This window comes from Pocillopora damicornis, chromosome 6, assembly GCF_964200805.1.
Source record: "Pocillopora damicornis chromosome 6, jaPocDami1.2, whole genome shotgun sequence".
Taxonomy (NCBI): Eukaryota; Metazoa; Cnidaria; class Anthozoa; order Scleractinia; family Pocilloporidae; genus Pocillopora; species Pocillopora damicornis.
Window position 1 is genome coordinate 19,904,645 of NC_142675.1, and position 27,428 is coordinate 19,932,072.

General features: G+C 37.3%; 5 protein-coding genes across 6 annotated transcripts; 1 reads left to right on the plus strand and 4 right to left on the minus strand.

Annotated features, from left to right (window-relative positions):
• Positions 1 to 26: 26 nt before the first annotated feature.
• LOC113675318 (ragulator complex protein LAMTOR4 homolog) lies at positions 27 to 4,719 on the plus strand. The gene is made up of 4 exons (XM_089208826.1): positions 27 to 102; positions 820 to 903; positions 2,076 to 2,193; positions 3,265 to 4,719. Exons 1-4 carry the CDS (start codon positions 100 to 102, stop codon positions 3,351 to 3,353), a joined length of 294 nt encoding a protein of 97 aa, XP_089064952.1. The 5' UTR covers positions 27 to 99; the 3' UTR covers positions 3,354 to 4,719.
• LOC113675297 (trafficking protein particle complex subunit 14) lies at positions 4,161 to 12,416 on the minus strand. The gene is made up of 10 exons (XM_027191851.2): positions 11,942 to 12,416; positions 11,042 to 11,273; positions 10,411 to 10,497; positions 9,968 to 10,097; positions 9,362 to 9,500; positions 8,836 to 8,921; positions 8,115 to 8,192; positions 7,659 to 7,811; positions 6,756 to 6,825; positions 4,161 to 5,524 (listed from the first exon to the last, which is right to left on the minus strand). The coding sequence occupies exons 1-10, from the start codon at positions 12,275 to 12,277 to the stop codon at positions 5,378 to 5,380; spliced, it is 1,458 nt and encodes a 485-aa protein (XP_027047652.2). The 5' UTR covers positions 12,278 to 12,416; the 3' UTR covers positions 4,161 to 5,377.
• A 186-nt stretch (positions 12,417 to 12,602) lies between these two features.
• LOC113675319 (uncharacterized) lies at positions 12,603 to 17,830 on the minus strand. The gene is made up of 2 exons (XM_089208820.1): positions 16,790 to 17,830; positions 12,603 to 15,687 (listed from the first exon to the last, which is right to left on the minus strand). Exons 1-2 carry the CDS (start codon positions 17,457 to 17,459, stop codon positions 12,929 to 12,931), a joined length of 3,429 nt encoding a protein of 1,142 aa, XP_089064946.1. The 5' UTR covers positions 17,460 to 17,830; the 3' UTR covers positions 12,603 to 12,928.
• Positions 17,831 to 19,557: 1,727 nt separating this feature from the next.
• LOC149044343 (putative T4-type lysozyme 2) lies at positions 19,558 to 20,205 on the minus strand. Its single transcript, XM_089210857.1, has one exon. The coding sequence runs from the start codon at positions 20,203 to 20,205 to the stop codon at positions 19,558 to 19,560; it is 648 nt and encodes a 215-aa protein (XP_089066983.1).
• A 2,808-nt stretch (positions 20,206 to 23,013) lies between these two features.
• LOC113675305 (uncharacterized) lies at positions 23,014 to 25,870 on the minus strand. 2 transcript variants are annotated; one of them, XM_027191863.2, is made up of 6 exons: positions 25,783 to 25,870; positions 25,374 to 25,443; positions 25,027 to 25,161; positions 24,645 to 24,788; positions 23,550 to 23,688; positions 23,014 to 23,204 (listed from the first exon to the last, which is right to left on the minus strand). In XM_027191863.2, coding segments are annotated over exons 2-6 (480 nt in total). In that variant the 5' UTR covers positions 25,435 to 25,443; positions 25,783 to 25,870; the 3' UTR covers positions 23,014 to 23,203. The 2 variants fall into 2 exon arrangements, with proteins under 2 accessions (XP_027047664.2, XP_089064951.1); XM_089208825.1 differs by lacking the exon at positions 23,014 to 23,204 and having other exon boundaries at positions 23,549 to 23,688.
• Positions 25,871 to 27,428: the final 1,558 nt, after the last annotated feature.

Below are 27,428 nucleotides of genomic sequence, written 5' to 3' on the forward strand. Positions count from 1 at the left end.
TTTTAACCTCTGATCTTACAATACCTGTTACAAAAGATATAGCGCGGCTGCTAAGCATGATGAAATCTCGTGATTTCTCTCAATTTCAAGCACAAGAAGATGGTGAGTTTGCAGAAAAAATTGCCTTTTGTCATGCCGTTAGCAATTGTTAATGAAATTGTGATATGGATTAATTTGAGGAGGCTTGAAGGAAATAACTTTCACAGAACCAACCTGTAAGAAACCTGGATAGTCATCGCGCTCGAGAACGACAAGAACCTGCGTTGAAAACGATTTCGGGGCTGACAGAATCTAAACTCTACGCTATAAATGTATTTGGAAAACGTTATTTCAATGTTTTAAGACTTCTTTATGCCAACTTGTAGTTGCACTTGAAATTCGTGTTCTTGGACTATTCGAGAGACGAATATTTGGACCCATTGTCTCTTTCACAAAAAATTGTTCCGCTTCCTTTCTGACTTTGAAGAGACTGCTTTAAATTCTCAAGACAAATACACCATTTTGGATTCTATTTGTCCTGGTTCTTCAGAAACATTACATAGGATGACAAAGAAAGAGGAATATCAGAGAAAAACGGCCAAGAATAATTAAGACTCTACGAAAATTTATGAAGACCTGCATGTACATGTTTGTAGCCCAAGCTATGTCTTTCTTTAAAACTTTACAGAAATTGACATACATTCATTAGTTCAACACAAGTCTCCGAATACCTTTTTTCGTCTTCTTACTGAAAACTGTGGTGGTAATGGTTGTTGCAGATTCAGATTAATTCATACTTATGACACTGACATTTCTGTACTTGTCTCTTTGTAACTGAAGGCAATTCCTTTCCCACATGGCCTAGACAAAATACCTGATGTGCAGGGATACTTGGTAATTAATTCAGATGGAGCAGTACTTGCTGTAAGTATAATATTACATATCAACAAAGTAGTTGATTAAATAAGCATGCTCTGATTGGTCAAAAAGTGATTGTTTTGTGTTAGTGGTAAACTTGAAGAAAGCTGGAACAAACTGAAATGTATCATATTGTTCTTCCCTTTGGTTTACTGGGTATATAATCCACTCAGGATTTATTTACGAAAAAATAGGCTTGCATATCTATTGTCTTCCACTTTTAATTTCTTGATCTCTGTACTATTCTTTGACTCCTTGATTTAAGTGATAGACTGCACCCTGGGAAACCAAGAGAAAAGTTTGTAAAATACAAGCTGGAGGCGAGTGATCTACAAAATTTTTGTGACTGTTTTCCGAACATCCAAAATGGGAGATGTTACCGGTAAACCAATAGGAAGTGTGGTCTACTGCTTGTGTGAAGTAAACTTCAGTCTTCTAGGGGTTTACTGGCACATTAAACAATAGTCTTTTGACCAATCTGGGTACTTGTAACTTCTCAAATATTTTACAAAAAGCAATTAACTCTCTAGCTCCCAAGAGTGACCAAGACAGAATTTGTCCTTACAACATCAATACAATATCAACCAGATAAGTGATGAGAATAAGGAAAAATATCAATTTGGGGATAAAAAGTTAATCCAATACTAAATTCTCTGAACTAACATCATAAGAATTGTATTGTTGACATAAAGGAGAAGTACAAATTTGATCTGGGAGTTAAAGGGTTGATGGATAAAAAGAGTTATCTATTGCATATTATTCAATAAACTTTATACTTTTCATGGAGTAATTGGTCATTAGATATGATCTTTCAGAGTACAGACACCTGGATTTATGTCATCATACAAAATTAATTTTCTTTTCTTTGAGCACAATGGCAGAGTTAACCCTTTAAATTGCAGAAGTGATTAGCAAGTAACTTCTCCTGAGACTTATTGGGTAAATTTTTTTTATCTTTACCTAACACCAAATTCTCATAAACAATTTACAAGGAAATGTATAGCAGCTAGAGGTAGAATTAAGAACCAGATCTTGGGAGTTTAATAGTTAACAGGATCATAGAGCCAGAACATTTGAGTGCTACAGGGTAATATGACCTGCATTTGCATCTTATCAAATCAAATGTCAAATGTGAGTTAAATTACTGTCTCAGCATAAAATATTATTTTCTTTTTAAGTCATCAGGTGACCTTGAGAATGAGGAAAATATTGCTGCAACCATAACTAGGATGCTTCAAACAGCAGCCAAAATAGCAATTTCAGGAGACAGAACTCAGACCATGAAGAGAATGTCAGGTAGGCCATCATAGGATGTCACTATCATGGTAGATCTGAAACTAGAACATATATACTTTCAAAACTGGTGTCAAGAGTGAAGCTTTTATGAGGCTAGATTGTAAAAAAATTCCGTCAGTTTTTTTAGGTAATTGAAATTTGTTGTGAATCAGACAAGGGTCCATTAAATAAAGCAATTTTTAGGTGAGTGTTGAGAGTAATCCAGTTTTGCCATGATATTACTTCCCTTTGCTCTGTGGTTGCTAATTAAAACTTATGTGACCTTAACCAATCTGATGTAAAACTAAGAACCATTCAAGGCTTTATTGCTCCATTTGTTTTGCTATGCTTATCTTCATTCTGATTGGTTATTATGGTTGATATTATTCCCCATCCTATATTCAGAACTCTCAAGTCTTATTTTTTGAGTGTGAGACTTACGCAAATGAATTCAATCATAAGCTCTCACGCTGAAATTTATATTTCTCACCCATTTATGGATTCTGATTAAAAACTGTTGATTTTGAGGTGGCAAACTGCTGCTTTAGTTAAGTACCTGTAAATTAATTATCTTTTCAATATAATTTACCCCTTTTTCCCTTTGTACTTGCTTTGAACCTTTTCCAACAGTGGAAATTCTTGCTCCAGATTAAGGAATGCATGTCTTAGCTACTGCATTTTTTCACAATTTTCCAGAGAGCATGCCCTCATACCCCCCTCCCCCCCTCCCCCCCTCCCCTCCCAGGGAGGTGATGCCTGCAGTATCACAGTTAAAGGCTATGCTATTGTAAATTGCATTCTTTGCTAGTAAATCAACTTGGGAGCTTGGTACACTGTATATTCTAAACGTAAATATGGCAATCAAACTATAACCCAAACATTTTTGGATTTTTTGGTTTGGGTAAGGAGCAATTGAGATGATTTTTCCATAATTATTACACTGATTATAACTGGGGGAAATTAAATGTGAGCTCACTACCATTCATTACATGGGGAGTTTTTCTTTCTTTTCAGTCAATTCTGTTATTACAAATGTAGTCGTACATATATCACTTCTTAAATTTTTGTTCTTAAATGTTTTATCACTTGCAGTGTGCTATAGAGACTTCACATTGATGGCAACTGTATCAAATCAGAAAATATATGTCGTAAAGAGACCTTTGAAACAGGAAAGTGAATAGAGAATGAATTAAATGGTACAAGTAAAAGACAAAGTCACAGCCATCTTCTGACATTGATCAAAGATTAAGTCACCAATGGACGTGAAATCATCAACAGAAATTGGATTTACCTGCTCAGGAAAAATACTCAATCAAGAAACTTCTGGCTAGTTTAATGAACTGATAAATTTTCACACAATAATTCTTGTTTTCCTCTCTTTTTTGGATTTTTTCTTTTTCCTCTAATCACATCCACTTACATCTGTAAGAGCAACTCAGCTTGTACATGTTGACTTAAGTAAATCATTCTCCTTGTTTGACAATTGGCCCCTCGCTCATGTTACAGTTAGGGTGAAAATACAAAATTATGAAATATTTTCCTGTATGGACTGTTATTTAGAATAAACTAAAGGTTATTTAGCAATGTTGAAAATGAGTATTTGGATGATTTTGAGTCACTTACTGACAGCTTTGACCCTTTCACATCTAAGACCTTGGTTGAAATTCTCCTTACTGTTTACCAAGAAATTCTTATGTTATCAGTTTGGAGAATTTGGTATTGGATCAGCCAATAATCCCCTAAGTGATATTGTTCTTTATTCTCATGACTTGTCAGCTGGATATTGTATTGATTTATGTAAGGAGAAACACTTTCCTTGTCACTTATGGAAGTTAAGGGGTTAATTGGTGTGTTCAGGTCCTTGCTCTTTTTGTACATAACACACAAATCACAACACACGATTTCAAGTATAATGACATATGTAAAGTAATATGTATGGTGCCTCACAGCCACAAGATATATTGTTGAAACATACAATGATACAAGGATTGATTTCCTAATCTTTTCGATTCTTTATTTGAACTTTAAAAATATTCCTAATATTCATACATTTGTAGCATTTCCAATTGATTGTTACAATAATTGCAAATATTTATAAATATGAGACTTTCTCTCTTGTTGCATCACAGTTTTTTTACTTAATCCACTCCCTCATCATTAAATATAATTTTCCAAAAGTTCTCACAAACCAGTTGAGCAATTATTGATACAAAAAAAGTCCTCAGGTTGTTGATCTTACTATCCTACGTTTTTTTCTCTAAATTTCTAGATTATATCCCTAAAATGAGTTATTTGGTAGCATGCATTTGTGGTATGGTCAACAGAACTTACATACAAAAATTGAGGATTGTTTCCCATAGCACAGGTTCTTTAAATGGCCAAATTATTATGCATTATTTCCAAACTTTGTATAGCATACTTATGTCCATAAGACGTAAGCCTTGATTCTTCACTATATTCAGTTTCAAGTAATGAAATAATTATGTCATTCTATAATTTAAGACTTTGCTCTTCAATGGAAACAAATATATTGTACATTCTAATATATACATAAAATCAGTGACCACATAGAAGCCAAACTGAAGACACTTTTTTAAAGTTAGAAGGGATTCTAGGCAAAACAAGCCATAACTGTAGGTTTTGGAAGCTAAGTATAAGAGCAGGGGCAGAAAGTGACAATTTTTAGTTTGAAGAAGGGTCAGTGATAAGCTTGATTTTGGCTACTCTGTTGTGTCGAGTCTTTGCTCCTCCCTGAGAAAATAGGGAGAAGCATGGGGTCTTACAGTGGCTGGTAATCGAGCCTGAGTCAGTATCTGTATTTGGGGAACCAAGTAGCAGACTCCCAGACAAGACTTGCCCGCAAAATGCCTAAAGATACTCCTGTTCTGCAGGTAATTTATACCATTGTGTACCCTGCCATTTTTCTGTGTTATGCAAACAAAGGCCTTTAACAGGTCACTAGGAAATTATGCTGACGCTTAATGAATGAATAGATGAATGTATGAAGCGTAATGACATGCATTATACAAAGTACATGTAGACACTCTGGTAGAAAAAGCAAATTCAGCATACAGACCTTGTTGATGATACAAGTAACAATCAAATTCATATCCACATCTCTCTCAAATATATATATATATTATGAATTATTAATTGATAAATAATTGACTTAATATACCTGTTAGAGCAGAGAATAAATCTGCATCTAACTTATGCCTGTTACAAAAATTTGACAAGAATGCGACACTGTTGTAAATCCTGATGGAGAAGTATTCTGTCTTTCAGATCTGCTTCCCGAGAAATCTTCTTGATCTGATTCACCATGCCACTTGCACTTCATAAATTTACCAACCTTAAGGAGAAAGAGTACAAATTTGTGAAAATAAATCATGTATCTCGCATAGAAAGGGTACTGGTGGTGGGAATGATGATTTCTCAAAATTACACTATTATTTATCATTAATAGTAAATTGTACAAATGAAGTTAAATGTTTGCTATACCTTCCTTTTTGTAACAGACAGTACAATTATTTACTGAGTGTAAAGTAATTGCTGGTAGGGTTTTTAATATTCAATTTTAAGTTAAAATCATATTTATATTAACCTTTTAAGTCCCATGAGTGTCCAAGACAGAATTTCTCCTTACAACATTGATACAATATCAAGCAAACAAGTGATGAGAATAAAAAAAAATATCAATTACAGGATTATAAATTGATCCAATACCAAATTCTCCAAACTAACATCATAAGAACTGAATGGCAGACAGAAAGGAGAATTACTCATGAGATCTTGGGAGTCAAAGGATGAATACACTGTAGATTGGTGTTATTATCTTTAAAATTCATTTATGAAGGGCTTTTCACTGCAATTGGTTTTTCAAACTGTCACCTGAGTGTATGAAATTTGTCTTTGGCACCATGTATCTTCATGTCCATGAGATGTTGAAAAATCCTGTGTGTATTTGAAACTTACAGCAGGGTTTGTATCCTTTTTCAGAGGACTTTTTCAGGACCTAATTGATTTTTCTCAGACTTCAAATTAACATGAAACCCTTTCATTCCCAAAATCTCATAAGCAATTCTCTTCTCGGTCTATCTGCATTTCTTATAACATAAATTCTGGTGACTTTATGGCTTGATCAAAGCAGATTTCCAGGCCTTTCCAGGACCTGTAGTCTTTTTTCAGGACTCACTAGTCCTGGAAAAAGTCAAAATAAAATTCCAGGACTTTCCAGGTTTTCCAGGATGCATACAAACCCTGTGACAAGTAAGGGAGAAATAACACCAACCTGCTCAAATCAGTACCATTATTTAAGTTTCTGATCTCTTAACCCTTTAACTCCCATGAGCAACCAAGACAGAATTTCTTCTTATAATATCAATACAATATCAAACAGATAAGTGATGAGAATAAAGAAAAATATCAATTTGGGGATAATAATTGATCTAATACTAAATTCTCTGAACTAACATTGTAAGAATTGTATGGCTGACAGTAAGGAGAATTAAAAATTCGATCTGGGAGTTAGAGGGTTAAAGAACACAGACAGGTTTGCCTGGTTGTTCTTAGTGAATTCATACCTCATGCAATCCTTCCTGAACTGCTAAGAATTCCACATTCACTGTCAGTGATGACCCAGATGGACAGCACCTTTGGATGACAATACCACAATTATCAATGAAAGGAAACACCAACTAAAGTGTGGGAAAGGGAACCTAAAAATTAGCCTTGCCTAACATACATGCAGTCAAGGCAAAAGACTTTTGAAAGAAGAAATTAACCCTCTAACCCCTAAGAGTGCCTAGCATCTACTTTCTCTTTACAATATCACCCCTAAATTACACATTAAGGTCATGAGATTAAAGGAAACAATCACCCACTGAAGAAACTCTTGACTGTGAAACAAATTCTCCTCATCAGCAACTTAGGAAATGTATAGAGAAGAGTTTGGAGAATATGCATACTGATAGGTGTGGAAGGTTTAAGAGAGTACTGCTGTGACTGCGGCTGTGTGCAGCAGAATCAGCTGAAGACGAGTTGAAGGTACACCTCTCAAATTTTATGGAGGTGACTATGAAGGGAAGTACTTAGAACATGACTAGTTTATCAACAAAATCAGTTCTTTCATCACTGCAGAGAGAATTTAAACAGAATGGGAAGAAGAATTTCAAAAGTAACTGTTGTTGAGTAGAGACAATGTTTTGCCATAGAAGAAGAAGAATGACCTGATTCCTAAATATACAACAAGTATGAGAGTGATGTTAAAAAATCAATAAATAAGTAATATAAATGAATAAACACAAAAGACACATACTATTAAAACTTAACTCGGCAGATTCCAAGTTCACAGCATGTCACCAATAGAGTTCTTTGCACAGAGTATTTTAATAACAGCATACAACAATAAGATGAGGGAACTTTTCATTTTTATAACCACAAGTCTGAAATATTTATTGACCCAAGCAAGAAACTGCAATTCTTACCCAATTTTAACTTTTGGCTGTAGGCATACCAACGAATGCATTATGGGAGCATTTCTAAGTGTTTTCAGTGAGGCATTGTCCACTGGACTCCAGACAAGAGAAACATTTCCATCATCTCGTTCAGTGTTTGTAACTGTGTACTTCACCTGAAACCTACAAAGATGAATAAAAATGCGATATGAAATATTAATTTTTCTTAATCCTTTAACTCCCAAGATGCTACACATTTCCTTGTAAATAAGTTGTGGGAATTTGGTTTTAGATCAAGATATCAACTTCTACCTGATATATTTGAGTATTCTCATAACCTGTTTGCTGGATAGTGCATGGATATTGTTGGGAGAAGTTACTTGTTAATCACTTTTGGGAGTTAAAGGGTTAAAAAATTATTTTAGGTAAAAATAAGTACTACAGTAAAGTAAAAATCCTTGTATTGAACAGCGTCAAACAATGTACCTTTTTCCTTTTCCCACACTTGATTGGCAACTTGCACGGACACTCACAGAAGACCTTCTCACAATGAACACAGGGAGACTGGTGAAACAAAAATTAAAAGCAAAAAATAAATGAAAAAAGGCTCTCAGTTGAAAAAAAAGCAAGCTTTGTAATTCTGCCCAATAGCTGTCTAAAAAAGCACACTGTGGCACTGAAAGTGACTAACTGACTTCCTCACATCATTCACCAGATTTAATGAGCTACATCTTCAAATTTAGACAAGGGTTGCAATGCATTTTATATCAAGGGGGGGGGAGGGAGCAAGCCAAGCACATACCCCTCCTAAAATTTCCTAAGGTGTCCTTTGCAAAGTTTGGTGCTACTTTGTTGCACTCTTAACAGTATTGAGTGCATCCATAATTGATTTGTGATAAATGCATATGCACTTGTTCAAAGAAATTTCCTACAACTTATTACCTCACCAAGCACAATCTTGATCAAATTGTATGTAAAAAGATCATGTGACTGAGTACTTTGCCATGCAAATCACATGTGACACTTGCAATAATTTGTGATGAAATAAAGTGTGGGTTGAAGGGGGTACGCACATATTTAGGGACAGGGGAGACCAAAAGGAAGTGATAATGGAAATCTTGAAAAATTTGGGCCACTTTGTTCAAGATGTACAAACTGAGATATGTTGAACACCACGAGTACCAAGTGCAACTGCTGCAGCTTCTACCTGTAGGAAGTGTTAATTGTTTGGAAGCATTCCTTTAGTGTCTCAACATCCCACTTTATTGATCCCTTGAGTACCACTTCCAGTTGCTGAAAATTAACAAACTCTGTCAATATTCCAATTCAAACATTTTAATCAATAATTAGCCCAATAATTGCTGGCATGTTTGTGTAGTCTACAATCCATCCTACATTCTCCTGGTATAAAGGATCTTACTTAACTCTTTCACCCCTTAGATCTGAAAGCTTTTTTTCCCAAATGAGGGTCAAAGATTTTTTTGATGGCTGTTACAGAGAATTTGTTGTTAAATAGAAACAACATCCCTTGGTTGATAATTCTCCTACATCTCACCAACCTACTTCTAAACAGTGTATGAAATTAATGTAAAAAAGAAAAATGAAAAAAAATGGCAGCCAAACTTAATGGTGGTAACATCACAACTTGGAAAAATTACAGGACAATGTTTAGATTTTAGTTAACAACTTGACATTATCAGTTTGCCATGTCTGTGATAGTGATTAATAAGTACCTTGTTCAAAGCCATCTGATTTTCATGATAGATGATTCTAAAGAGAAATGCATAGTGTTCCCAAGGTCTGAGAAGAACTGGGAAAGTGCTTGCTTTGTTGCCACTTGTGGTGACTGGGAAAACATCTAAGCAAGAAAACCTGCAATAGAGAGAGAGAATACTTAAAAACAATATTGTTAAACCATAAAAAGTAGGGGGGCACTAGTGGTAGAAGACCCCTCTGCAGGCAATGGTTCTGGGAGCAACAAGCATTTGGAATAGCCAAAGCTTTTTTCAGAGTAGAGAAATGTGCAGGACTTGCCTGCCTATTTTGACAACCTTGTATAATTATTCTGAAATATTCAAGTGTGATGACAAGAATGCCCCAGTGAGAACTGAATACTAAGACCTGAGTACTTTTATCAGGCTTTACTCAATGCAATTCCTATCACAACTAACCTGCAAATGATAGGTCAATAATATTTCATTCATATCTTATTGGCCAAAAAGGTTCATAGTAATTTGGTATCATCAACTGGGTTGATATCATAAATTGGTCACCCTTAAGATTTTCAAAGCTGACACTTCAAGGATTAGCCCTTCCTTAGGGCAAACAAAGGTTCATACCTTGGCTTAAAATCCTGTTTTGGGTGACTGAAATAATGAATCATGTTCTTCCCATTTTCTACGTCCACGTCATAACTAGTCCTCACATCAACTTCATTAAGGGTGACTGATTTACCCAAAATATTGATAACTGAAAGGAAATAAATAAACAAAAGAGAGCTTGTAAGTAAGCTAAGGAAAAGTTTCCATTTGTTGAGGTCAAGATGTGCCATGGTTTGAGAAATGCATGGTGACTCAATGGCTACATTTCTATGTCTCATGAGTTCACACCATCTTTGGAGTCCTCTTGCTGTGTTCTTGGGCGAGACACTTCCCTCTCATAAAGCCTCCCTTCATCTAGGAGTTCAAATAAGTTGCCATGTTGTAAACTTCCCTCCTTTCCAGGCTCATGCCAAAGTTTTTTCTAGTTTTATCATCATTAAGAAAAGATGGGCACCTCTTACCTTCAATGCAAAGGAAATGCTTTCCAGCCACTTGAAAATATTTGCAGCGAAGTGTGGGAGGTGTTATGACAGGAAGGGTAGCATTGACTGCAAATCAGAGCACACTTTTACTGAGTTGATTTAAATGTTAAATCTATTCACCACTTAACAAGAGGAAATGCTTCCATCATGGCTGACCGAGACACAATATAAAATAGACAAGTAGTGAGAATATGGGAAATTAACCCTTTACACCCTAACATCAGTAATCATATTCTCCATACTGTTCTCTATATATTTACTTAGGTGCTGACAAGGAGAATTTGTCTAACAATCAAGAATTTCTTTAGTTAGTGATCATTGGCTTTATTCTCTTGACATTAATGTGTGATTCAGTGGTGATATTGTAAGGAGAAATTAGATGCTAGTCACTCTAAGGAGTTGAAGAGTTCAGGGGTTATTAGTTGATTTGGTACAAAATGATCCAAACTAACATTATAAGAATTGTAAGACAGACAGTAAGGAGAATTACTGATAAGATCATGGGAGTGAAAGGGTTGAGACACTAACAACCACTCAATGTTCAATCTTCCTGCATTTGCAAATTTTATTACCCTTGTAGAAGAATTTAAGCAGGTATTTGCATTTTTACCTATACACCGCCATGCATTCTTTGATTCTTCAATTAGGTCATCAGGATCATGATCCACCAAGTAATGTCTAAAATCAATATCTGTCCTATTATCTGTCTCATGAAAGACATGCAATTCTGGTGTCCAGACATTCACTGACAGACGCATCCTCCTCGTCAGAGCTGGCAATGAGTTCAGTCTAACATCCAATGGATAAATGATGTCACCACGATGAGTAATTCTTGGCTCTATCTATCAGTAACAGAATGAAGGAACATACTTTAACCCCTTGGAGTGACAAGCATCAATTAGCGGCTAATGAGATCACCACTAGATCAAGCACTAAGGTCATGAGAATATAGAGAATTACTGACAAATAAAGAAAGTCTTGACTGTGAAATAAATTCTCCACTTTAGTACCAATGAAAATATATAGAGAACCGTGCAGAAACAGGAGTCGGGAGGCTTTGAAGATCGAGGCATAACACAATAGACGCTATTCTTATTCAATGACATGTAAATGAGTGGCCGGGTATTCTGCAGTTGCTCCATTGAAAATGTGCATTTCAATTTGAATATAATCTAGCCACAACATAAGTCAGTTTGTCTGCAGAGAATACTAGAATTATAGGAGATCTCGCACGAGCATGGCTATTTGAGTACTTAAATTAATTGGCACGTGAACTTAATCACCGTAACTGAAGAATGAATGAACTGTATAAGTGCGTTTCTGATACCAGTTCCCACATAAGAATAAAAACGCAAGTAAAATATTGGAATTAAATGGAAAAATAATGATAATTGGTGAATGATAAATTCTAAATTTACATCAATTTGCGCTTCCAACTGGATCGCTTACGTAACCCAATAAACTTGTGTTTTGGAAGATGGTTCTGGAATTCAAATTCTAAATAATAAACCTTTTTCCTCAAATCGACGTCTTCTCCCTCCATTTTTGAAGAACCAACAGGCCAACAAGTACTAAATCCGCCTGCATGTGCGTCATCTTTTCTGGTCATTAACTCAATGCTGCTTACACTAACAGATGTACACAAACGTAACAGGCGTTTCTGCCAATTTTCAAAATTTGCATCTTCTCGTTTGTTCCCTCGGAACTGGGCGATCAGAAAAAAGCATAAACGCTCTCCTGCGTAGCATGAATTCCTCGATCCGTGTTCTACATCTGCTACAGGGTCAGTGGTCAAAACTTTGGGCAGGAAGATGTAAAAGTTACTATCAAGTTCTTTGCCCGCCATGAAATCTGGTCGCCATGTTTTCTATTGTCGCAATTCGTTTGTCATATATGACAACAACTCTGTCTTCCTGAGTCTCCCGCTCGACTTGAAAGTCTTGCCCAGTCCCTTCGCATTTTTCACGGCAGCCCTGTAGGATTGCCTGGAAAATGTGACTGTTCATGTGATAAACTAACTGACAAATAATGGCATCCAAACTAACGTCCGTTTTGATTCGGTTTAGGCTTTTTGAATACTCTTCCGCCGAATCTGAGACTTCCTTATCCGAGAAAATGAAGGACGGAATATTATGTAAGGGTGCGCTGTTGATCAAGTAAAACAAACAAAGTAAAATAAAATGACTGTATTGTATATTACAGTAAAACAGTTCATTTTGAATTTGCCCCTGAAATCTTACACAAAATCATCTAAGGCGATAAAAAGTTATATTATTTTACGGTTAGATTCTATTTTTTCCTCAGTAATCAAAGCTTCGCAACAAAGTTTTGTAATTATGTTTAAAAATATACTCAGTCTCCGACTGTTGATGTTTCTATGCACCAGCGATCAGTGGGTGTATCGGAACACCAGCGGCTGTAGACTGAGCCTGCAATTTGGAAACACCCAATCAAATGTTTCTAAATCTGTACAAAATAGCATCCATATGAAAGTGCTTTAGTAAAAGACCACACTAGAACAAGAGCCAGCGTCATCAAAGACAAACTTGTGCTCTTTTGGTTGGCAAGAATTCGTGTGATTATAACTATTTAACAAGCCAATATTTGTGTCTGCAAGGGGACTTAGTTCGGAAAGCTCCTCATCGATGTCATCTTCGACAATTTCAAGCTCAACATCTTTTCTGATTTCCTCCAGTTGAGTTAATTCTCCGTAAAAGTTAACTCCTTGGAGAATATTATTGTGCGCCACAAAACGTTTCAACTCAGTTTCAAAGGGAGCTTGCATGCGAACGTTTCGATGCACACGGAATTTTCTATGAGTTTTCTGGCAACAGGTACAGAACTTGGCTACAAATACAACCAAGCAGAAAATAAACAATGCTCCAAATACTGAACCGATCAACACAAATATTATAAACACGATCCTTTTTCTTCCGTGTTTGGTGGAGGTCTCGGTTGGAACCGAAGGAGGCGTGGTGGGGTCTGTGACAGTTATGGACGATGGCGTTATGATTTGTCTCAAGTAAAATGCAACAAACTGCGTCCCATTGTAGGTAAACACAATTGATTCGTTTGCTATCATCGCCCACAGTTTTTCTGTTAAATTACTGTTGTGACCTTGCAACCCAAAAGTAACATCCACCGAACCGCACTTGACGTCATAGACTATAACATCATATCTAGAAATCGGCAAAAATTCGGTCAAAGCAGTTACAAAGGTATACTTGAATTCTTCCCTGTTGGAAATAAAACTACAGTTTCCCTGAAATTTCATCAGAAATGTGTCAGTGACGGCAGGTACAGTTGTGCTTGGTTTTGAAGGCGTCGCAATTAACGTTTGAGGAATGCTGGAGAGAGTGAGTCCTGTTTTCGCGTGGGAGAAGTAAACGCCTTCTCCTTGCGAAGAATCGCGTTTTGAGGTTTCAGCATTAATAAAGGTTTTCTTTATAAAAGTATGTTTAGAATATGAAGATAAGGGCGAAGTCAAATCTAAGGAACGTTTCACATCGGATATCGATGACCATAGAACCACTAAATTTGTTGATAATAAAGTTTTCTTTGAAGTCGTCGTTGATGATCCTGTCGATTGTGCAGGCGGTGGTAATAGTTTTGTTCTTAGATGCTGTGATGATAAGAATGACGATGAAAATGTTGGTGATGAAGTTGGTGCTAATACTGAGTAGATTACTGATGACTTCATTAGAGGAGTTGTTGTTGTGGTTGATGATGACAACGATGATGATGACCATAATGATGACGATGACAAGAATGACGCTGAAAACGTTGGTGATGAAGTTGGTGCTGATACTGACTGGATTACTGATTGGATTACTGATGACTTCATTAGAGGAGCTGTTGTTGTGATTGATGATGATGATGATGACAATAATGATGATGATGACAAGAATGACGATGAAAATATTGGTGATGAAGTTGGTGCTGATACTGATTGGATTACTGATGATTTCATCAGAGGAGTTGTTGTTGTGATTGATGATGATGATGATGATGATGACAATAATGATGATAATGACAACGACACTGATAATGATGATGACGGATAGAGAAATGTTGAAATAGAGGAAGAAGAGAAGGAGTAGGAGGAGGAGGAGGAGGGGGTGGGGTGAGAGGAAGAGAAGTAGAAAGCAGATGACGAAGAAAAGGGGTACGAGGAAAAGATAGAAGGGGAAGGAAAGAAGAGAGAGGTAGAGGACGATGAGGAGGAAGAGAGGGAGGAGAGAGAGGTGAGAGAGGAGAAGAAGGAAGCAAAAGAAGAGGAGGGGGAACAGCATAAAAATGTTGATGACGACGCCGTCGAATGCGATGATGAAGTCATTCTTAGATGTGACAAAGACGATGAATTTGAAGGCAAATGCGAAAATAACGACAGATGTGTTTCCAAACTTGGCAGTAACTGTGATGCTATAAACACAGATGACGCTGAAGATCGTGACAACATGAAGGGGGTTGAATGCAGGACTGATGAAGATGATAATGAAATTGAAGGCAATGGTGGCGGCACTGGAAAAGGCAGCGATGAATAATGTAGGAAAGAACTTTTCAGTTTAGGAGAAAAGCTGACATTCTGCACAGTGCTAATAGGTACTGGGAACGTCAAATGTGTGGATCCAACGGAACGCACTTCCTCAGAGTTAGTGCTTTGGTATGCTGACGATACAGCGCTCGATTTCTCAGATGTGTGCTTATTTGCCTCTCTTGTTGTGCGCCTCGGCGAAAGTGGCACTAAGTACGTCCTTGATGTAGAAAGCTCTCTCGCCGATGTGCCATTCCAGAAAGAGGCTGTCGTAGGGCTTTGAGATTCTTGGGCAGCATTCCTTGAAGAAAATCTGACAGTGGAGTTATGTGCCCTTGTAAATATTGTGCTCTCTTTTGATACTACCTCTTTAGTTGTCACTAACGATGTCATGTTGACAGGTGTGAAAGGTGACAAGGACTGTGCATTAGACCCCACTATGGCGGATGATGTCCATGAACCGCGGGGGGAGGGGGTGGGAAACGTCTGCAATACGGTTTCAGTTGAAACTCTGAAGGCGAACTCATAAACCTCCGCACTTCGGGAAATATCTGAAGAACCTGAATTGATCGCTGCCACTGAGTTAAGACTGGCTTTATATACAAGCGGCTCCAGCTTCAAACTGCCTACGCTTTGCGACGGTGTATTAGCGAAATCGTGAAGTCCAAGATAAGAAGTACCTTCGACTTTCAGCAGAGGTGTCGACAAAACTGACGCCTTCCCTGCGAAAAAAAAAAGAATAAAACACACATACATACAATGTGTTACAAGAAAATCACTACGATATAACTTTGAAAATACTGCGACACATGTAGAAGCAATACCAAGGCACAAGTATTTTGTCGTGCCAAGATCGAAAAGACGGCCAATTCTCGCAAATGAGCATTGATACTGATTGTTCACTACTATCCTCAGGATGAAAAAGGTACTTCAGTGCACTTATGAAATGGTTGATGTAAACCTCTTTTCGTTCCACATAACTCGACCAACACAAATAAAAAACTGTGTTGTGAATAGTCAAAAGACGGCAGACAGCCTTCCACATTAATACAGCCGGAAAAAAATATGTATTTCGCACTACTCATTATCCGCCATATTTTGGCACTCCGAGGCTGTCGTTTGATGCTATCAAAATCGCAATTTAGCAACGATTTATATAATTAATTCGCTTTTAATTAGGCTTTTGTCTTCAGATTTTACAAGTCATGTGGCAAACCAGTTTTGTGACAAGTGACACATCAGGCATTTAGCGACGTAATTAAACTCTTCACCAAAATTTTTCTCGCTCAAAATCTGGAGTACCTCTTCTACATTTGAAGCAAATACTGTGCCATTTTGACGATTAAAAACAAAATCTTTTTCCGTTTCGAAAGAGGCACATATCTTCAAAAAGCATTCAGCATTTTAAAGATCCCTTTATTGCCCTAAGCAAAACGTTTTAATCCTCTCGAAGTGAAGATTAAAAACTTTTAAAAGGCAAGCAATAAAAAGATTTACACAGGGATTTTCGCACGTCTCTGAATTAACGGACATCGAATAAATGAAAGCTCTCGCCATCGTTCGACGGAATATTGTTAGAGCACAGATGATAATTTGGCAAGCTAAGTGAAACTAAAGATACGATATTTTACGTATTTTTTCAAATATTGTGTTTCAGCTTGACCATTTTCAAAAATAACAATCGCAGATTCCATGTAAACCACAAAATTGCAAAGCTCTCGCAGTCGGAAGCGAATTTAATTTGTTTACGGAGAACGCTACCTGTTGTAAACAAAGCTTATGCAAAATTCAATGAAATTAATAGCGATATTTAAATGCTTTTACCTTGATAGCAAGCAGATGGACCACACATTGAAGTATGTTTGATACCAATATCCCTTTTCCTCCTCTCTGTCACCTCACATCCTCTAAAAATACGACCGATGACATTTTCACATTTTGTTTTAAAACTATCACACCATTCCGTCTGGCGAAGTTCATTAGTCAAGTATGCCGTACACTTACGCGTGTCAATTTCATTCAAAGTACATTTCTTCAAACGTGCTAGTTGTTTCTCATCCAAACGATAAAATATCTCCACTAAAGCTCGTTGAACAGAACAGCACAACCCTGACATAAATGGAATTCTCCATTTCGCTTCTTCAAACGCTTGTTTGACGCCTGAAATAAACAAATCGTTCAATTGTTCCTCATTCAAACATGGTACTTCATTACAATCACAGCTACCGTTCCAACGCGTCAAAGGACTGTACGATAACTCGCGAAAATTTGCTTTCACCGTTTCCAAAGCGTGTCTCGTCTCCTTGCTTTCCGTCAGTCGGAATTCAAATCCAATGTATTTAGTTTCGGATTTTTCGTGGAAAGAAAATGCACAGCGTTTCAGAACAAATTCGGACGCAAAACTATCGATGGAGAGATCGCACACTCGACAACTTATAGAAGTGTACACTCCGAACAGCACAAATACTGCCGAAATTCTTTCAGTTGGCTTCATGATTACTCCAGAAAAGCCATGACTCACAAATGAAACTGAAAGCAATTTGATCGCCTTGGGAAAGCGAAAAGACAAAATTTGCACATGGTGGAGTCGCGCTAAAAATTCAAATTGTTAAAATGTCATGTCAGCCTTGATGTCAGCTGAAGCGTGACTTAGCATCACCACTCGAGCATGTTGGGAAATTTATAAACTCTTCCGTAATATGCTTTAAATGGAATATCGGTGCAATCTACGATCACGAGACAAATCGTTTCTTAATAAGCCACATGGCTAGACATAAAAGCGGCGTTCGTTCTCGGTTGCACATAATAGCAGATACGCAGTTGATGTTTTTCTCGTGAAGCCATAAACACGAATTTTCTCTCGCCGCGCCCAGCGTGAACGCACGACTCTTTGGTGAGAATGTCTGTTGTATTGTTTATGCTTGATAAATTTATAATTGGATATAAAGGGAAGCGTCAGGGGGTATAATTGCTCAGTATTGCGTTAAATTCTTCTTCTAAATCGTCTGAAAACAAAGATTTGAAACAATGGACTTGTATCACCGAAGTTTCAACGTCGTTATAGTTAATAGAAAATATCGATTTGTAAAGATTTTTAATTCTTTTGACCAGATATTTTTCTTAATTCTTATTTTCATAAGTTTCCGGCATATTAGATAGTTCCCTCACTAATCGTATGGTCAAGGTAAAAAAAATAATAAAAATCATGGCCGGGAATTTGACGCTCTCTTTGGATGATATTTGGCTGTCCTCTTTGACTACCCTAATATGATGCAACAGTTATTAAAATCCATTCGGGCTGGTACAGGTAATAAAAAGAGTCCCATTATTGCTCTCTTGGTAATAGCAATGAAAAAAATCACTCATAACTGGAATTTCTATCGTTTTATTTTTGTAGAGCTAAGGGAACGAAAAAAATACTTGTAATGCCAGTTGTTTTCAAGCGGTATTTCCTTTTCGGGAATAACAACCAAGAACTGGTAGATATCCCATACTTTTGGTCTTATTGAGTTGAATTTTGCTCAAAGATAGAAACCTCTTTAATAACCTATATTTAGAGGAGACTAATTCGAAGTACGAAGTAGATGAATATTGAACATTCCCTCATCATATCCGAGAGGAGAGTTTTCTGAACGTCATAAAAAAAATAAAAAAAGTAAAGCGATCGTGAAAAGAAAGCTAAGGCGGAGACTAAGCCCGATCTGTTTGTTCCTGATGTATTCATGTTTTCGGTCTGAATCGCTCCGTACGTGTACCACGTTTCAGATGGACGCTGAGACTGTGATCTAATCAGGAGATCAATGTCAGTATCCTAGCAACTATGCATCTACCCCTCCCCTAACTCAACAACAATCAACTACGAACGAATTAGGGGTAGAGATCCATGGTGTCTCTAAGTGATGTAGCTTGATAAAAAAGTAGAAAATTACAATGAAAATAGCGTTGAAGAAGCAGATGATTATACCTTACGGTGTTCTCAAAAAATCTGCTCAACACAGATTTCATCTTTACCATCCTTTATGTACAGTGCGTCTATACATAGACAATGAACCCCACTGATATTTAGTAAAAAAAAACAAGTCAGACGCGTTAATTTAAATATGGGAAGAGAAATTTAAGCAAACGTTTCACTTTTATCTTCGTTAAAATTGCCGGTGAGCCACTATACTACATTCGTAAGTTAAACTTTGGACTATACAAGTGTGTATCAGAACTGTACGGATTCTGATGCAAATGACAACGTTCACTGCTAAGTTTAGTTTCGCTCGAGTGCCATTTAACATAATCACTGGGCCTAAAGTAACAAACAGAATATGTAATAAAAACAGTAAGGCTTTTCACCTCCTCTTCTGGCCGTACTCGTTCCCGTCTTCCAACAAAATTGAAGGCGTTACGTCGGGTCATGCGCCGGAAGAACTACCAAACAGCTAAATATATATATAGGAGTGTCAGGACTAATACTTGTACATGAACGCTCGATGCTCTCTTAAAGTAGGAAACATGGTAAAATTGAATACAAATAGTGGATTTATAGTAACAAACTGAGTTATTTGTGAGATTATTAGTATACCATGGCCAGTGTTTTGTTTAAATCAGCATCCAGCTTTAATGATTTTGGAGATGTTCGTGCACCGAATCTTGACTTGCCCACACCATCTAGAATCCTTAGCCTCATATTCTGCTCTATCCCAGTCTCTTTTCTCGATCGCAGCTTTAAACTTTTTGAACTTTTCAAAGTTTGTCCGGCCAAGATTATACGCCATGTCGACTATGGCATTCTGCACAGAACAACAAAGAGCGTGGAAAGTGCTTTTGCCGATCACAACTTCAGCGTCAACAATGGCCGTTTTCAAGCTGCTGTCCAGGAGCCTTTCGATGTATTCATCGTCGAGGCAAGGAACGCAGGAATATTTAGATGTTTCACTGTTTGTGGAGCAGCAAGGACATTCTTTATTCCATTTAGTTAGAGGGCTATTTAAAAACGCGTTGAATACCTTGTCTGCTGTACCTAGGCATTGCTCTCTCGGGTTTACTTTGATAAATTCTTCTCTTGCGCCATCCTTTTGCATGTTAAAACCATAGCCGATAGTTCTCTTTTCGTGTGTATCAAGATACACGCATCGCTTGTAGCCTTCATGCTGTTTGATCGATGGTTTTGGGTCACATTTTTCAGCTTGAACAAAACATTTGAGGAAGGTGCACGAGAAAACAAGCAACAGAAGAATCTCTTTCCGCTCCATGCCTCGTGGTTGATATCTTGTTTAATGTCTACACTGCACCAGGCTCTCAGTTCTTCGCAGCCCACTCTTCCAACCCTCCCCACCCACGAACTTTGTTTGTCTGGTTTTAATTTATTTCCAATTTTAGTTCTTACCGGTTTCAAGCCTCTTTTAAAAAGGCCACTATAAGTTACAGAACTGTCATTAAAATTATATATATTTTCTAAAATCATAAAATTTATATTTTTAGGGGGGTATAAAAGCAGTTTTTCACTATGTGGTAGCAAGTAAGCAAGAAGCGTTCGATAAATGGCCTCAGTGCGTGACATTCTCGGAAAAACAGGAAGACACTAAAATGGAATTAGGAAGGTGGTGTTATCTCGGTTTATTCTTTCTGATGAGATCAATGAGTGTCTTAAAGGTTGCAAAAAATCAAAAGAACTTTGTCACGAATTACTTTTCCAGAAGATAGGGAGGTTTATAAATGGAGAGAGTCTTCAATTTGAGAAGGATAATATTCGGGACGGTTTTAAACGAGAACTTCCAGTTCCACAAGGTATAGAAGCAGAAACCTATCCACCTGGTGATTATGACTATGGCATCGTGGTTCTTGTGAAAGATGGCAACATATGTGTCAGTGAGCTTAATCTCACCAGTTGACCAGACTTTGTAAGAAAAAAAGGAAATAGAATTTGTTATTTTTATGGGGTAAAAAGTTAACAGGTTCTCCTTGTGAGCCTTCAAAACACTCGTTTTGTCGACAAAAAAAATGCATGCGATCGATAACATTCCTTGTCGATACTGTCGTTCGTTCGTTCGGTTAAAACGTTACTGTCACTTTGGTTTACTTTTCCTTTGATGAACGTTATAAATATTTACGGACTAGATTCCGTCGTTCGACAAGGCTGTTTGATATCTTCTTTGACTGAGATCAAATTGGTGGCTTTCAGATCGTTACACGCATTTGACTCATCTTCCGCCATCTTGAAAAAACTAGTGAGCCTTCAGCACGTCTCTTTGGTATTGCCCATGGCATTCTTATGGCAATGCTTGCGAGACTCAAGATCAAACTGAAGAGTCGCCTAAAGCTTTGAATTTATAACTAAATTAACTAGCGACCTTGGTGGCGAGTCTACTGTTGGCGACTTGGTGATGACGAAATTACCTTGGTGGCAAGTCTTCCTGGTGGCGAGATGACTGTAAACCTGTATATCAAAGCTAGTACTTCGTTGTCCGACCATCACTGATCTCAAAGCTGGTGATTACTGAGTCAATTTTTTTCCTGCAGAGTCGAGGTTCGATGATTTTGTAATGGTTTGCTTACTCGAGAAAACCCAGTTCCCTAACTTTATTAAGTCTGTTTCACGATGGTTGAGATTTGACAGTCTCCTTATATACCACTGTTACACGCTCAAGTTCTTTCCCTCTTGAACTGTTCTTCCTTCCATAATTATATATTTCTCCAAGAGAAAGATTGCATTGCTCAATCAAGTCCCATACTGGGGTACTCCCGCAAAATACCGAACCGGATCTGTATTGTTCATGATCAATGGCGGGGCTCGCGAATTTGGCAATTTTTGTACCAAATTCCGTGGAAAATATGTATTAAACTTGTTAAATGAACCACAACATTTGGCTCAAATGAAAACTCTGAAATTTCTTTAAATTCTAAACAAAGGAGTAACAAATTTACACGAACGAAAGCTCAAAAACAACAAACTAAAACTCCGTGAAAAAAACTAAAGTACGCGAAAAATGTCCACGTCAGTTTTCCAACGTCAAGGTCAGAGTTCTTTGACGTGATTGGCTAATTTGTGAAATCACGCGCACAGAGCGTGAATACAAAAAGAATACAAAGGGTGGAGAAGAAGCGAAAAATTGCTACATAAAATTTAAAAACGAAAGAGATTTTCTACATTCCTAATCTATAAACAAAGTGTTCAATTTACATCCAGAGTGCAGGGTTTGAAAAAAAAAAAAAAAAGGCCAAATGTCATTAGTAATTTCAAGTTATGATTATTTGTCAAGATGGAAAATACGCCGACGATCAAACAGTTACATGTTGTGTTTTGCCTCGGTGGCTATTGTTAGTTACTTTTAGCGTAAGAACGCGTCATAAGTTAATGAAATTTTTAAAACTAGATATTATTTTGTGGTAACTCAGGGGGAGGAGGTATGGAATTCAAACTGTGCGACATGACCATACCCCATACCCACCCCTCAGAGCATGTACGAGAACCAACAGAATATTTAGGGTGCCTCTTGTCATGGTATGTGCTTTATGTAATAGCGGTAATGTGAGTCAAAATGTTTGGCGGTTTTTGTTTGTAAACAAAAGAAATTTTCTCAAATTTCTCAGGATCATTTTCAGAGAGGTTAATAACTAGCCTAAACTTGAATTTTGCCAGCAAGAAATCTCTTAAACAATTACCCCGTGGCGCCTAACCATTGAAAATCTTTGCGGTTGGTAGCTTTGGGTCTTGTTTCGTAATCAAAGTGATCCTATGGTGAACTCGTGGATATGCTGAGAAGAATGGCATTAGAATATACAGCGGATTGTATTAAAAATCTAATGATCCCTTCGTTCCAAGAAAAAGAATGAGCTCTCATTTTCACAAACCCTAATTGACACACCATATTTAACTGTCGGTCCGCCATCTTTTCGAATTTTTAATACGATGTATACCCGTACGAACGCCACGAAATTTGCATATCAAATCCCCACATAGTTCGTCTCTAAGCTTTGCATATCCACGATTAAAAAGGCGAATATGATACGATATTAACTGTGCAAGTTAACAGATTTACAAAAATTACTGCGGCACTAAATTTCCCCGTTGGACTGGCCCTTTTTATTTCTTTCTTTTACGAAATGTTGCCCCAATACATCTTATAACGCAATACTAGCAGACTAAAAGTAATTATAAGCTATATCTCAAGGAACAGATCTTTTCATGTAGATCTTCAGTCAAAGTATAGGCATCTCAGCCGTGCAAGTCCTCGCATCCAAGAAATAAGATCTAAGAAACAATTTAGATAAACGCAATTAGCAGATAGCAAATTGTTGCTTGATATTTTGTTAAATTTAAGCGGATGGCTGAATGGATGGAAGAAACTTCTGCTCCTTGTAACCGTGTACAACCTAACATCGGTATGCATATTCTCCATACTGTTATCTTTACATTCCCAAAAGTGCTGACATGGAGAATTTATTTAGCAATCAAGAGCCTCATTAGTTGGCGATCATTTCCTTTACAGTTTACCGTCACTCAGGGGTGATATTGTGAGGAAAATTACATGTTAGTCACTCCTAGGATTCAAAGGGTTAAAAGCCACGCTCATGTGTGATAATCAAGATCACTTACTATTTGCCGAAGCCATTGTAACAGCAGATGCGTCCCTCACAGTCTGGCATGCCGTACATTTTATCTTCGCCCGGGTCACAAACATATTTGCAGGTTCCAGACACGCCGTATCCCAGGTAGCAACCCATGGATGGTTCGGCTGTCGAGATGTTAATTGTTTATAATGTTATGACAACTGATCAGCGCAGTCCATGGATTAGTCCTTTATTGTTTCATTGCTAAAGCGCTTTCAGTTGTGTGTCAAAATGAATCAAACAAAATGAATCAAAAAAGATCCCCCCTCCCCCCGGCGCTAACTCGAATAATAACCGGTTTCCCTTAGATTTGACCCCATTTTCCACTCACTTACCATCAAGAAACTGGAAATCGATCTCCGTTAACTCGAACTAATCTTACTTTCCCTTGGTTTACATTTACCCCGATAATTCGACCTTTAAGTAAAAACGCCAGTCCATAGATGTCGAAGCGTCCGAACTGATGACATGCCGCAATCTGTTATCGTGTTAAAAGCTCGTATAAAACAAAATTGATGTACGAAAATGACTGTTGATTTTGTAAGAATGGTAAAAACATGATTCCATATTAAGTATTACCAGGGTAATTATAATTCAACACCAATCCCAATAGCTGGGACCCACCCACCTCACCCCTTCCTTTCGAACCAGTTTTCGTTTCCCTTAGCCGGTTTGAGTTGGCGGGGTTCTACTGTATCGCAAGGAACCAATGAGAACTCAGCTAAATGCACGCCAAATAAATAAATTACTCGGAAGAAAGGATCCATTTTGATTTTTTTTTCTGATGGGCCAAATCAGAGTTCCAAACAAACCAGCTAGCGTTGGGATATAAACAAGTAAATAATAAGTTGTGAATATTTTCTATTGAATAAAAAGAAATCGGATCGAAATATAAGGAAGAACATCAGCGATAGAATTCGAGCCAATTTTTGTCTTTGCAATCAGGTGTTTTTTAAGACTCCGATAGAGGGTGTCGAGAGTCTGCTAGACAAACTATAAAACAATGTGGCAAACTAAAACTGATGCAATCCTGGATTAATTTCAACAATCTATTGAGAATTTTTCCTAACAATAAACTCACATGGTTGTGTAAAGCACCACTTGGTGTTAGGCACAATTGGATCCCAGCAACAGGACTTTCCCAGACATTCCTCCTTCCCAATACCGTAGTAACCACATTCCTGTCGCTCAGAAGGAGCAACGGGGCAAAGTCCATCCGGGAGATCTATAATAATTTAACAATGATGTCAAATTAATGCAATACAAAACTTCAGTTGCCCGTAATGAATACGCAGACTGTCAAGCACAGTCTCTCAAGTGATACTTCAGTAACACTTTTAGTTTTTGTATCCTTTATCATTAGAAAATGCTTCTAAGAGTTATACGAAAAACTTAAGCTACAAACTTCTTTTTCTATCACCACTCGTTATTTAAGCCAAGCTGTTTAAAAAGTCAATTCTTACTTGTGCCAGGTTTAACATAGCACCACGGCTTGTTCGGATCACTGGTATCCCAGCAGCATCCTCGTGCCTCACATGTCTGCTGATCTATTCCCAGCCATCCGCACTCCCAGCGTTCTTTGGGATTCTGACAGCTGCCTGATTCAGTATTGAAAGGAAAAAAGAAAAAAAGTTCAGTTATTAAGAGGTACTTTTCCAGCGGTGTTATATGAATTACACAGGCTGACTTGAAATTTGTCCTGATCATATACAATACCCACAGCACTAACTCCGCAAGTAAAATAAAAATACAGGAAAACGGGTCTTTCTCCATTGATAGTCTGCTATAAAGCTTAACATTCTTAACATACCATCTGCCATGACGGAGACTGCGCCAAAAAGTAAGGACAGAACAAAGAATCTTCCTTCCATGCTTCAAGACTGCAAACGAAAAAACATACAAAAAGTTTTCTAAATATACAACTCAACGTGAACACTATCACTTCAGAATTTTTGAAACGAGGGTGAATACTGCGGGCACCCAAACAATACTTGCTCTTTCCTGTGATTGTCACGTCTCCTTCAACTGTTAAAAGGCTGACTTACCTTTGATCGATAAAAACCTGTCTCTCCTTCTTCGTAGTTTAAGAAGAAAGCTTATCTGATTTTGATTTTCATATACAACGGTATATCACTGGAGCACCATTTATAACAGCCCAAACAGTTGAATAACATTTACTGAATGCAAGTTTCCGACTTTTTTCAGCTGTTATCACCTACCTCGATGCGGCTCAGAATCCAGATCACTTGATAAAAGACTGCTCGCTAATCTGAGTGCAAGTTAGCTCCTTGAAGACTCGGTGAAGTGTGTCAAGTCGAATTGCTGCTCTTCCTTTTAAATGCAATACATGATAATTTGGAAAGATAATTACTTATGACTAGTTAACCAATCAGCGAGCTCTCAAAACAATTAGAACAACATTCTTTCTGGGAAAAGAGCATGCGCTACCAACACAATGCTCGTCTTAAATAGATTTGCAAGGAAATTTCATGCAAGGGAGATTTGTATCAGCACGACATTGTTAAAGTGAAAATTAAATAATAAAGCTCTAATGGAATGTTCGTGTTCATATTGAATTTCACGACAAGCCTGTTTAACTTTATTTCCGTATTTTTAACGATCTGCCGGTAGCAGTGTATTGATATCGTGGGAAAAATAGTGAAGCGAAATTTCGTGTGCAGAAACATCTGTCGCCTTCCCTCAGGCTATGCTCATTTGTTTTCTTCAGCAAATGCAGTACCGTATTTGTATAATATGATGCAGAATTGAAAGTAAGCCTGCCGAGGAGAAGGATTATATAGGTTCTTCTGAACAGAATATCAGTATTTTTGACAGTCTTCACTAGAGACCAAACATTCACTATGCAGCGATTGTATTGCCTGGAAACTGTTTTTGGCAGAGAAAATTTTAGGTCGGTGTTTTTTTTCTCCCTCAGGGCAAAGAAAATACCTCTTGATAATCATCAAGAAATGCGGAGCCGAGAATTTTATAAAGCAGGTCATTGAAAAAGTTGAATCATGCAACATTTTAAAAGAAAAGAAAAAAACTGAGCAGAAGTTGACGGCTTTGAGATCAAATCACGCGAAGCGATCACAATTTGATCACAGTCGGAAAACTATCAGAACCATACAATTAATAAGTCCCTTTAAATTTGTTATAGTCAAATGACACGTTTTTTTTAGTTTTGTGTAGATACGTAACCCTAATCTTATAATATCTTTCATTCATATAGACTCCTAAAATGAAACTCAGCGTGACAAAAAAAATGTTCCGTGTAAATATATTGATAATTTTCTATATAATTAAAAGAACTTGGAACAATAGCTAAAACACAAACTGGGGGAAAATTTTTCTGACAGTAATTTTTCCTCAACCCATTAACCAAGTCGATTGTTACCGGCACTAACTTCTCAGAGGCTAACGGTTTGGAGAGTATTTGTAACTTTATTTACTCAATCCCCCAGTTGCTGCTGTTAGGGAGATTCCTACCTCTGTAAAAAATTTAGCTCGTTATTAGAGGTTGACAATAAACAAAGAACGTCAATTTAGCGAGAACCCCTAGTGAGTTGTTGTACGCAAGTTCTACAATTGCGCATTGGTTAAGTGAACAATGCTTTTAGCTTGCGTGAAGGACAATTCAACATTGTTAAGTATTTGATATTTAGGAAAAACAAGCGAAAAAGTGGAAAGGAGCCATCTCAGTTGGCGTCCTAAGTTGAAATTATTCGTGTTTTATCTACTCTAGGTATTAATTTTAACAGTAGCATTTTTCTTCTCGGACAAGTTGATATTTGAAACTGACGCGACAGGTGTTCATCTCTGATTAAATTACATGATCGTCATACTTACTTCCCAGAAAGCTAAG